Source organism: Castanea sativa, chromosome 4 (assembly GCF_040712315.1).
Source record: "Castanea sativa cultivar Marrone di Chiusa Pesio chromosome 4, ASM4071231v1".
In the NCBI taxonomy this organism is placed as follows: Eukaryota; Viridiplantae; Streptophyta; class Magnoliopsida; order Fagales; family Fagaceae; genus Castanea; species Castanea sativa.
Window position 1 is genome coordinate 26584866 of NC_134016.1, and position 13582 is coordinate 26598447.

At 34.1% G+C, this 13582-nt stretch overlaps 1 protein-coding gene across 1 annotated transcript; it reads left to right on the forward strand.

Moving 5' to 3' along the window:
* Window positions 1-11044: 11044 nt before the first annotated feature.
* On the forward strand, window positions 11045-13094 carry LOC142630708 (thaumatin-like protein). The gene is made up of 2 exons (XM_075804737.1): window positions 11045-11558; window positions 12223-13094. Exons 1-2 carry the CDS (start codon window positions 11492-11494, stop codon window positions 12903-12905), a joined length of 750 nt encoding a protein of 249 aa, XP_075660852.1. The 5' UTR covers window positions 11045-11491; the 3' UTR covers window positions 12906-13094.
* Window positions 13095-13582: the final 488 nt, after the last annotated feature.

A 13582-nucleotide genomic window follows, 5' to 3' on the forward strand; every position in this document is an offset into this window, starting at 1 on the left:
ATACAACAAAAAAAAGAGAGAGAGAGAGAGAGAGAGAGAGAGAGAGAGAGAGAGGGGTGGTTCAAGAGAGTAATAAAAACAATTTCTAAAAATAATATTTTGATAAAATAGAGTGTAAGATAGATAATCTAACGTGAGAGTTTTTAAAAATGATTTTGTAAAATAAAAAAAAAGTAAACTTGGATGCTAAAATAAACAGAAAAACAAAAAATTGCACAAGTTAATGCAAATGAACATATAAAACAAATGAACGTGGCAATTAGACAATTACTATGACAAAAAGAGTTGTGATTAGAGCATTGGTATTAATCGTTCTATTCCAAATGTCATTTAAACACACTATTTTATAATACACCCTGCATCACATTTCTATTTTAATCTTCAACACATAAAAATAATATATTTAACCAATTAAAACATTTATTTTACTCCACAGTTCATAAACCCAATAAAAAATTATTTCACAACCCAAATTCACTTATAACCACTGATCACTATGACCACAACCCAAATCCAACCAAATTTGCAACAAAAATAATCTCAATAACCAACCAAAATCACACCAAAAAAAAAAACACTTGAGGAAATTAAATAAACCCACCACCACTAGAAGAAATAAAATCAGCCAACCCACCAACCACCAGCCAAAATCAACCTAAGTCCCACATCGTAAACCCACCAAAATCAACCCATGACCAAGACAACTCAGATTGACAATGGGCGAGAAGGCAAGACGGCAGGCAAAGGCAGCGATGGTAGTGGCAACAAGAGGTTGCAAGTTTGTTTAAGAGAGAGAGAGAGAGAGAATAAAAAAATAAAGAAAAAGTTTTAGCATTTCATGCACACAATTTGACTAATAGAACAATATTGTTCATCAATGCCAATTTTTTTAGCATTTAACATATGTGATGTAGTTGGTTTTTTGGTGTTTAGTGTGCTAAAATTTTAGCATTTATGCTTGTGGTCTTGGAGCATTCATAGTAAAGGAGGTATAATAGCAAAAAAGTCATTTTAGTTCTCAAAACCTCATAAACCAAGCTTTATTAGAGCATCTACATTGGTGGAGGCAAAAATTTAGCTATTTAGCACCTACAAAAGTCATTTGATCTATTTTAACTTACCATTTCACAACTCACTCCACATCAATGTTCTTATTTTCCCATCAAAGTTAAACGCTATTCAGTTATTTATTATTATTATTTTTCTCTCTCTTATTCTTTGTCTCTCTCTTCTTCTTTGTTTCTTCTCCCTCTCTTCAACCTGTGTTAGGGTACTCTTTTTTTTACACCTAATTTTATTTAAGTACCACCTATTTATTTTCAAATACCACTAATAAGTTATTGGGTTTTCTCAAATATTTTTTGCTCTATTATTATGTTAATCACAATTATTTCACATCTCGTTATCTAAATTGGGTCATGATATAAACTATCACAAAAAGGCCAAAAAACTCATATTTATCCAATTTTATTATCATTATTTAGCTAAGCTCAAAACCAGCCCTATGAGCCCAATACACACATCCTATTCTATTTAAAGCCCAAGAATACTTATTTTCGGCAATATTTGAAAAGCTCATGATTGAAGTCCATGGCAAAACAATTTTATCAATGGAATTCAAATCCATAATCAAAGCTCATGGTTTAAACCCATGGCAATTTATTTATCCAAAGCCCAATTCTCATTGGCAACATCAAAGCCCAATTTTCATTAACAATATCAAAGCCCAATTCACACTGGCAATATTTAAAACCCAATTCTCATTAGCAATATCAAAGCCCAATTCTCATTGGCAATATCAAAAGCCTAACTTACGTTGACACTATTTCAACCATATTATAAACCCATGAAATTTATATCAGAACCTATGGTTACTATTTATCTTATACATTCTTAATATTTATTTCCAAAACTCATGATAATTATTCTCCTTATTATGATTATCTATAAAAAAAATAAAATAAAATAAAATAAAACCCATGAAAATATCACGTTAATCCACTATAGTGGTTGTTACTATATTTTATTCGAAACCCATGGATATTGTCTCTATCTAAAGGGGAAAAATTGGGGAAAAGTGGTTTGGAGGGCATAATGGGGTGTCCAGTAGAAGTTTCCAGCAGATGCATCAATGGTTGACACTTGGCTTGGAGTGTCAACCAACCCTCTTGAGCTCTGATCCTAGTGGCAGCAGGCAAGATCTGTAATCCTCATACTTGCTCTAATCCTATTGGATGAAATTAATCTCCAAAACCCAGCATTTAATGCCTAGATTAGGAGCATCTCAGCCTCCAGCTACATTCCCCAAATAAGCAAAACACCCAAAAAGCAAGTCTCACCATTTTGGGCCAAATCTCAGTAAAGATATTCTAGGCTTTTGTTGCTGTCAAACCTGGTCCTTTCTATATTTTGCTAATCAATCCCTTAAGTTTCACTATAAAAGAGAACTACCATCAACTCATGGAAGACAACAATCTTATCATAAAATTCCTCACCCATCATTCTATTTTCAACCCATAAGTCAGTCCCTTAGTTCAGAAACTAGCCTTTAGCCCATAAATTCTCATATACACTTACCGATAAACATCACATTCCATCTTCTCAAAAAATCCCAACACCTTAAAATAGTCATAAACAGCCCCTCTTTACACCATACCCGAAAATGGCTAAACACCACTTCATTTCTCTTCCATATTTCCATATATTCACTCATACTTTCCACAAAATCATTTCCATCACTTACTATACATACATATTCATCATTATGGGCATGATATGGCACATGGAGATCTTGTTTAATCATTTGTTGCACTAGATGGACACACACTCTCTCTCTCTCCCTTCATTCCATCATATTTTTTCCTCTGTTATTTGTAATTATAAAGCCTTTAATCTTTGTCTATTGTTATTATGATGAAAGCCATAATGTTTTTGGATACTATGGAAATTTTCCCTTATGTTGACTTAATACTAATAAGGAAAACATATGATTTTTACTATGTAAACACACTTATTAACCTGTCAGACGTCTATTGCTGGAGGTCTGTCATATTCACTACTGGACCGTTTTTCCTCTTGTGTACTTGTTATAATAAGCCCACTTTTATATTAACCAACTATGGAGGAAATTCATAATTTTTACTATGCAAATACATTTATTGGTTTTCCAAACATCTACTGTTGGACGTTTCTCTCGCTTACCACTAGACTATTATTTAAGCACTTGTTGTGATGGGTCATCCTTTGTGCTAGCTTATCTTTACCGGATGTATTTTTTGGGCCTTATTATAATATTTGTTGGATGCAACCTAGACCTTGAGCAAAATGGGTCTTTCACACTTCACCAATAGCCTTTAGGCCATGTTTCAAGCATAAAGTCGAGTCTCAGTCTTGACTTCCCTAACACCATATGAGCGACGAAAAAACACCCTTAACAACCTGCAACCACCATCACAGCACAACTAGGCCACAACCAACATCACAGCACAACCAAACCACAACCACCATCACGTCAACCTCAAGCTCAACCAAAAAACCAGCAAAAAAAAAAAACTAAACTAAAAAAATCCAAAATTCTCACCCTTAAAATACCCAAGCCAAGAGCACACAATACACAAAATTAGTTTTCTCAAAACCCAAATATGCAATCCAAAACCCACAATTCCTAAAAACCATAACCACCAAACCAATTTCAGCAACCCACACACCAACCCATACAGCTACCCACACCAACCCACATAGCAACTATACACCAAGACCCCAGCAACCCACCCACAAACCTAGAGACAGAGTGTAGGTGAGGGAAGAGGAGTACCAACCGTTTCGACATTGAGATCCTCATTGAAACCACCCATGAACCCAATTGTTGCCAAGCCTAGTCTTACCATTTTGGCACTGAGATCCTCACCAAAACCATCAACACCGTCGATTTCTCCATGGAGGAAGAGAGGAAAAAAAAAAAGAGAGGAGAAAAGCTGAAAAGGAAATAGGAAAGAAATTTTTTTGGGCTACAGTGCTACAAGAAGAAGCCGAAGAGAGTAAATATTATTTAATTGAAGTAACAAATGAAATATTAATATTTTCTTATAGTTTGAGCTACAATGCACAGCTAAAGATGGATGTACATTATAGCTAAGAAGCAAAAAATTATTGCTTTAACTCCACCAATGCAACCCCAATTTTGTTATTTGTGGTGCTACAAATAGCAATTTAGCTTTTTAGTACCAGTAATACTAATGCTTTTAGTGGTGCTATAGTTAAAAATTTTGACAAATTAGCTACAGGTAAACTACCATCTTTAGTGGTCTATTATAGCAACAAAGTGATAAGTAAAAATATTGTTTATTCAATTTCTCTCTCTTCTCTCATTAATATATATATTCTCTCCTCTCCTTGGGGCCTCCCTTTTCTCCCTCTCAACGTTCTGAGTTTGTGAGTTTTGTTGCTGGTGGATCGTTGAGATCAGCATTTTGGGTTCTTAGTGTTGGTGGTGGGTCATTTTTGGGTTGAGATTAGGTTGGGGTGGGCTATTGCTAGGGTGGATCCGTTGGTCCATGGTGGTGGTTATGAGTTGTTGCTGGGGTGGGTTCGTTGGTGGTGGTGGTGGTGGGGTGTTGAACTTGAGTTGAGATTGTGGTAGGAGATTGTGGGTTGCTGGTGGTGGATGTGAATGATGGTTGTTGGGGGTGGTGGGTTGAACTATTATTGTTTATGGTGTGTAGGTGCTTTTTCATGGTATGCAGGCTTGACATTTTGGTCACAAAATATTAACATATTTCAAGACCCCAGATGGGGAAGAGGCCAGGAAACTCCAGGAGAAGGTCTATTGCTTTCAAGTATAATATCAAGGTCTTCATGTTTTAAATTACTTTAATTGAATTTTTTTTGGTGGTAAGGAGTTAATCAAATTTTATTTCAATTGGAAGAGTAAGATGACTGGGTTTTGTGATGGTGGTGGAAGAGGAAAGTGGCTAGGTTATGCAATTGTGATGGTGGTTTTTGGTGATGGTTGGGTTGTGGTTTTGTTTTTTTTGTTTTTGGGTGAGTTGTGGCTGGTGGAGCAATAGTGGAGGTGGTTGTGACTAATTGCTAATGGTTTTTGTAGTGGTTTTTTAAAAATTATTTTAATATATTGTTTATATTATTTTAAACGAAGTGGTAAAAAAATTAAACATTTGATATAGGGTATATTGCAAATAAGGTCTTAGAAATAAGAACTTAATCAAAAAGATGAATTTTAGAGTTACCATGTGGGCCTATGAGTTGTTATATAAGACCACTATAAGACCAAGCATTCACAGTAAGGTTTTTAAAAAAAATATTAACAACTCAAAATTTTACTTTATTTATTTTAACAACTCATTTTATAATACACCAAATATCAAAAGTTTTATTTTAACAAATAACACGTTAAAATAATATAAATAAATAAATAAAACAAATATAATAAACACTACACATGGATAGACTTTAAAAAAGAGAAAAAGAAAGAGAGAGAAACTAATTTAATAATAAGAAAAGAAAGATAAAATAATTTAATATTTGTAGCAACTTGCTACAAAGAGCTGCCAGTAATAACAACCCACTGTAACAAGTTGGTAAAATATTTTAAATTTAGCAACATTAGAGCATCACCATCAAGTATGCCAAATGTCAAATATTTGGCATTTGACACACCAAACACCAAAAAACCTCTGACATGAGATGTTCTAAATGCTAAACGTTTTGGCATGAATGAACACTACAATTCTAAATATACAACTATACAGATAGAAATGCTAAAACTTTTTAATATTTATTTATTCTACTTTTCTCTCTCTGCTCTCACCAATGAACCATCTGATTACTCTCTCAACCTCTCTTCCTCTCCACCAATCCTCCCAATCGGACATTGACAAGATCAAGAACCTAATCCACGCTAGCGTCCAATCAAGCTCTGCCACCTTCTGATCTCTCCTCTGAACTCGCTGCCAATTACTCCTCTAGTCTCACTAGTGTCGCCGATCTTAGTCTCAAAATTGCCGCTAATCTCAAACTCACTAGTGCTGTCGTTGATCTCAGTCTCAACATTGTCATTAGTCTCACCAAACGACTCTTGCCAAGCCGCCATCCTCATCCAGCTGCTATTAATCGCCGAACCTCCTCTCCCTAAGTCACCACTGATTCTCCCAACCTCCTCTCCTCAAGATCTCGGTCATGGTAGTTGTGGTTTTTTTTTTTTTTGGTGTGTAGCAGTGGTTGATATTGGTAGTCGGTGGTTGATTTTGTGGGGTGGGTATTGGTTGTGAGCTGTGGTGGGGTGATCTGTGGGTGGTGGTGTTTTAATGTGTAGGAGTTTTTTTTAGATTATTTTAATATGTTGTATATATTATTTTCATGTATTGAAGGGAAGAATAATAGAATATCAGATATACGGCGTATTGTAAAGTAATGTGTTAAAATAGAAAAAATAGGTTGTTTTTGTTTGTTTGGAGCTCTAAAATAACATAATTTATTTATATTAGCTTCTTACTCCTCGGTAAAAATGGCTCCAAAATCTGGATTGAGATCAAGTCCTAATGCAATTCACTTACTTTCTCTCACAATTTTTTTTTAAATATTTTTTACTTTAACTTTTTTACTCTTCTCTAATATATTTTATTTAATAGTTGAGATTGAAAGTTATTTTTTCAACTTTTAATCTCAGCGATTAATTACCATTACATCAAGTTTCTAAAAAAAAAAATACCATTACATCATGTATTGAAGGGAAGAATAATAGAATATCAGATATATGGCGTATTGAAAAGTGATATGTTAAAATAGAAAAAATAGGTTGTTTTTGTTTGTATGGAGCTCTAAAATAACATAATTTATTTATATTAGCTTCTTACTCCTCGGTAAAAATGGCTCCAAAATTTGGATTAAGATCAGGTTCTGATGCAATTCACCTACTTTCTTTCATAAATTTTTTTTTATTATATTTTTTACTTTAACTTTTGGGTTCCGTTAATGTGTGCTTTAAGACACACATTAAGCCATCTATTTATAGCAAAATTTTTTCAAAAATTAAAAAAATTGTCAAGATTTTTTTAATTCTCAATAAATTTTTTCTAAAAATGAATAATTATTGGATTCAGATCCTCTAGAGTTCCTAGGTACTCTACTAAGTAGAGTTCATTAAATCCTAACCACTCTTTAATGATTTAATGGTTTAGATTCTGTCATGTCAGCATTTCATTAATAATATTCTTAAAATAATAAAATAATGTTGTAAACAAAACAATTAAGATGATTGTTAATGAAATGCTGACATGGCAGAATCTAGACCATTAAATCGTTAAAGAGTTGTTAGAATTTAATGAACTCTATTTGGTAAAGTACCCTAGAAACTTTAGAGGATCTGAATCCATAATTATTATGTACCCTAACGTTAGTAAAATCTTTAACATTTGTATTTTTTTTTAATATATTTTATTTAATAGTTTTAGATTGAAGGTTATTTTTTTTTTACTTTTAATCTTAGCCATTAATTACATTACATCGTGAATCCCCAAAAGCTAGCTTGCAAATTGCAAATTTATGGAGATGCTGCTCTGCCATCATGATGTGACGTTTGAAAACTTTTCCAAATATGGTATCATGGTACACAGGCGAAGAGTTTTTAATAACAAATTAATTGGATCAACACGAATCAACCGAAAGGGATATATATATATATATATATATATATATTTTTTTTTTTTTTTTCTTTCGAAGAAGAAAACTATCGTTACAAAAACAAAAAACAAACAATGATATTTCCGTAAAGTTTGACTCTCGACGTCATTTAAAATCAAAGCCTCTGTCCATCGAATTAATAAAAAAATTAAGACAGCATCATTTGCTTTCTATGAGTACTGGCTAGGGTCGGTCATTGGAAAGACTTTTTTAAGCATCAATGGAAGTTCCGTAATGGGATGCATATGGGCTACCGAGCATTGAGCATTACGTTCATCTATGTACTTGCTAGTTGCTAGTGTTTCTGTCCGTTAGCATGTATAGTTAATATGTTCCTTAATACACATTAAATTATTTATTTAAGGTAAATTTTTTTAAAAAAAATTAAAAAAATTGTCTATACTTTTTTAATTTTTAAATTTTTTTTTTTAAAAATAAATAATTATTGTGTGCCTTTAGAACACACATTAACAAAACTCTTAATATATATAGATCTATTTTCTTTTTCTCCTTTCTAATCTGACTAATAAAGATAAACAATAGTACTATGATGACCCATATCTCCGCACAATCCATTAGACGACAACAATTCCAATAGAACTCTTTGGAGTTTGGACAATGAGGATTTTGTTTGCCAAAATTGCTTGTGTATGTGAGTTTACAATCCTACGTCTTGCCATTGTTGTATTTTCTGCTAAATATCTGGTGTGGATCACAAGTCACAAGGAATCAATGAACTTTGTTCACGTGTATATCCTGCATCAGGTCACATTTCAGCCCAAAAGGTCTCAACATTTCATCCAAGCCACACATCTTTATAGCGAAATTCATGAACTCTACATGATTATTTACTTCAACGAGGCCTGGTAAACAGATCGGGTCAGGCGATTCAGGTTCAGTCTCGACGGGTATATGCTAAATTGACTTTAGGTTGGAAACGGGCCAGATTCACGTATGATACGTCACATCAATTTAGTATAACTCCATGTTTTTCATAGACAAAAACCTTAAATAAATTATTTTAAAAAGTAATAACTTGAGTAAGACTTACTTTGTAATTAATCAATGAACAGAGAAATGAGAATATTCAAAAAATATATTATATAATTACATAAATTCTACCTTGTTGAAATGTGAGATAAAGCTAATAGAATAATAACTAGATTGTCAAAGTTTACTAAAAAAAACTTCCAAGCATAACAGAATTTATACTCAACCCCAAAAATTTGGAATCAAGACTTTCTGTTGTATAAATAATGAATTTGTTTAATATTTGTTGTAATATACATGACAAAAAAATTGACATAAAAAAATGAATAATTAAAACTTCTTGCTATAAATTATTTTATATAGATTTTTCATTCCTTTGTTAGCCAAGTTAGAAGATTTAATATATATATATATATATATATATATATATATATATATATATATATATAAATTATAGTGGTTTTTTGAATGAAAAATGAACATTATGGTCAAGTACTAAATGCAACGACATACAATAGTTGATAGATAACAATCTTGGCCAAGGGAGTTCAAAGATCTAAAAATTAAGGTTAAGTGATAGATATTGTGAGATGGATTGAGATATCTGCAATACCATCTTTAGTGATTGAAATTAACACTATGTATGTTTCGCTGTAAAATATTTTCAAATTTTTTTTTTACGTTTTTTACCGTGTTTGTTTTGTTGTAAAAAATTGGTCTACTGTAAAAGGAGGGCAAAAATGTATAGAATTAGTCAACTCTCAAGTGGAAAACATTTTACATCTTCTCTCACACAAACTCATCTCCCACATAACCCAAACTTGAGAGTTGAGACTATCCACTAGCGCCACCCATTATTGACTCCATATTCATTGGTGCCTCCACCTACATTGGTGTCACCCAACACCGGTTTTCAAGTTCGAGTTTTACTTACTTCTAAGTCCAATTTTAGTAACAATGAAGAAGATGAAGTATAATTAGAAGAATGGATTTTTTGGGTCTAGGTCGTCTTTGCTCAGATCTTGGTTACGGATATTGATAGTGAGTGGGTTTTGTTTTTGTTTTTTCCCTTATGAATTTGGGTTTTTGTGATGGTTTGGGGGCTGCAGTGGGTGGGTGAGTGGTGTGCTTTTTTTTTTTTTTTTGCTCATTGATTTGTGGATTTCGGTGGTCTTTGCAGTGGTAGTGAGTGGATTTCATTCCTCAAACTCCTAATACTCTTTTTTTAGATCTAAGTTTTTTATTTTTTGAGCTAATTTGAGTTTGAACTTGATTAATGGTTGTTTTTTTTTATATTAAAATTTGAAAATTTCAGTTTAAATTGTTGAGAATTTTGAGTTGGAGTTTGAGTAGTTGGTGAAGTGGATTTGATTGAATTTGTGCGTAGTGACTGGATTTGTGGTGCTTTTTAATAGTGGCTGAGTTGTATTTGCAGTTTCAAGTGTGGCCACACTGCTTCAAATACTTTTGAAAGTATAGGCGGTGTTTGATAGAGTAGTTTGAGATGTGATTTTTGTAATTTTTTGAAATATGTGTGAATAAAAAAGTGTGTAATGTTATTTAAAATGTAAAAATATGAGTTTGAGATGTGAAAATAACTAGGCCCTTATTTACTGAAATGACAAAATTTAGATACAATACTTAGTTATTATTCTTTAAGTTCAATTATGTTATATGATTTTTACTCATATAATGAAAATGTATTTTTTAGTTAAGTAGTCGTATAAATGAATCTTAAATAAAACTTAAACAACAATAATTAAGTTTTATCCTGCTAAAAACATTTTATATATAAAATATTTACATTAAAACAAATGGAGTATAAAACTTGAAAGTTCATTCTTATCCTTGAGTCCAATTTTTTTTTTTTTTTTTGAACTTTTTAAAATTTTTTTACCTGGATAACTTTTTCTTTAAAAAAAATTGATAATAGTACCGGATCCAAATCCTTGTTACCAAAGAGGAAGAGGAAAGTAGACCGCATTTGTCACGAGTCTAGAGCGCGTGGATGATCTTCAAAAATAGTACGGACTTCAATAAGAAGAGATATAAACAAAGATGCGAGAGGATCAGCCAAAGATGAAGAGGAATGAATGTATGTGGTGAATGGGAAGACACGCGCTGCGACGTTCTCTTTTTGGGTATATTTAATAACCTAGGAGCCTATTCATGTACTGTTTGAACAACTTGTCAATCAATATACTTTAATAATAATAATTCATCTATCGACTAGAGGGAGAAAAATCTTCAACTCTACACTCTGCACAGTACACTTACGTTAAAGAAGTGAGGAAAAAATTGCAGAGTGCAGAGTCATAGGCACCACCACTTAGCCTAGAATGGCAGAGTGAGATTCCCTTAACATGTGAATCCTGTTCTTTTTTATGGGATACAGACAACTCGTCCCCCACTGCCTCGAAATCTGAGCGCTGTTTGTATCAATCAGCTCATCAACCCAAATGCATTTTTTGTATTTACAGTTTTAACTTTTACACCCACCACCAACTACGAATCCCTCTGTCTCTCTCTATAGTATCAACTTCTCTTGGTTTAAGAAAGAACTAAATTTATTACAAAGCTTATTATAGTCAGAGTGATATAGGCCCACATTTTGTTAAAGGATGGATGGGTAACAATAATCCCGTTGGGTCATTGTGTGTGAGTGACAGTCTATGTTCCTTTTTCTCTATAAAAACCATGTCTTGCTAGCTGTTAAAAGAGGGGTTGAGAGAAGTAGACACTTTTCTTACGGTCTTGTTTATGTCCCTTTTCTACTATTCATCAACCTCTCCAATCTGTAACCATGGAGGCAATGCTGAGATCTTTCATAGCTCTTATGCTCTCCACTCTCTTCCTTTCCCACATTCCAGGTATACTCTATAGCTCTTGATCTCACACGCACACGCACACGCACACGCACACGCATCTTCTTGTTTCTGATCTTAATCCCAGCAAAGTCACTCCATTTGTGTGCTCATTCTTCACTTTTTTCCCCTAGTGCTTTAAGTTAACGTCTCAAACACACATACACAAAACGCACGGACCCTGAAACGTTTATTTTTATGAGTAATCTAACAATTTTCCCACCCCTATGAACCGTTACATACGATGCCATCTCAACTTAGCTAGTATGGTTATTAACGCTGAAGGTGTTCCTAGTTGTTCTTCTAAAAAGAAATCCTAGTGGTTGCTTAAGCCAAAGGAGATCCATAAGCTTTTGGATTCAAAATTCCTAGCCAGTAATTTAGGACCACCCGAAGAGTTCTTTTCATGTAACTTCTTGTTGTGTCATGTGTGAGATCGGGAAGTAGGGCACACCTACATTAGCATAACGTGCAACAGCAACGTCTTATTTCCAAAATTTTTTAATTGGACAATGAATTTAGTCGACCACATACAATTTTAGTCTTAGGACGCCTCACAAGTCACAACAAGCATAGGTCCATTTATAATAAAGTCATTAAATTTTACTTTACCAAAACATAGAAACAAAAATGTACTGTGCTTAATTTTTATTTTATTTGTTTGCCACAGCTGAGGTCTCGGCCACAACCATAACCCTTTACAACAAGTGCACACACCCAGTTTGGCCAGGCATCCAACCCGGCGCAGGTAAGCCCATCTTAGCCCGTGGTGGCTTCAAGCTCCAACCAAACAAGGCCTACTCTCTCCACCTCCCTGCTCTGTGGTCCGGCCGCTTATGGGGCCGCCATGGCTGCACCTTCGACGCATCCGGCCGCGGCCTCTGCGCCACTGGTGATTGTGGCGGCTCACTCTTCTGCAACGGTCTAGGTGGAACCCCACCAGCCACACTAGCAGAAATAACTCTTGGAAACGAGAAAGACTTCTATGATGTAAGCCTTGTTGATGGTTACAACTTGGCCATTTCTATCACACCCATCAAAGGATCGGGCAAATGCAGCTACGCTGGGTGCGTTAGCGACCTCAACATGATGTGCCCAGTTGGGCTTCAAGTTCGGTCCCACGATAATAGAAGAGTTGTGGCATGTAAAAGTGCTTGCTTTGCGTTTAACTCTCCGAGGTATTGTTGTACTGGGAGCTTTGGAAGTCCTCAGGCTTGTAAACCCACAGCATACTCTAGGATTTTCAAGGCGGCTTGTCCCAAGGCTTACTCTTATGCTTATGATGATCCTACTAGCATTTCTACTTGCACTGGTGGCAACTATTTGGTCACATTCTGCCCTCACCACCGTTGATTAATCAGATCAGATACTTATAGTTAAATTTTAATTGCTGATATAGTAATGCTAGTTCGTTTTGCTATTGGTATTTGTGTTGGTTAGTTTATGTGTCTTTGTAGCTAATTTGGAATAGTGGAAACTTATATTACTATTGGTACTGTTTATGCGTCTGTGTTTTGTTATTGGTATTTCTGTTCACTTGAAGACTCATGGCTTTTTATTTTGTTTGTTTGTTTTTGTTTTTGGTTGATGTTTTGTGAGGGTGTTGGTTGGCTAGAAGAAAGGAAATTCTTGGTAAAATCAAAACTCTCGCACTTCTCTATGAGCTGAAAGGCCTGCCCACTGGGGTGTTCATTGGGCAGGAAAAATTTAGCTAGTCCCTGCACCAGGCTCTCGCATCTGGGATGCAAAAAAAAAGTTATATTTTTGGCTTTTAAAATTTTTTTTTTTTCTTCTATTTTACCATTTTATTTTACAATTTTTTCTATTTTTACCTACAAAATATTAAAACATTATAAACTTCACTAACAAATAATATAAAAAATTCAATTCTCTTTCCTATTCACTGTCTCACTTCACCATAGCCATTTTTTTTTATACCCATATCCATTCACCACAGCAAAACAACCCACAACCATAGCCACCACGGCACCACCAACAACAAATACCCACCATCAAACACTCACCACCAC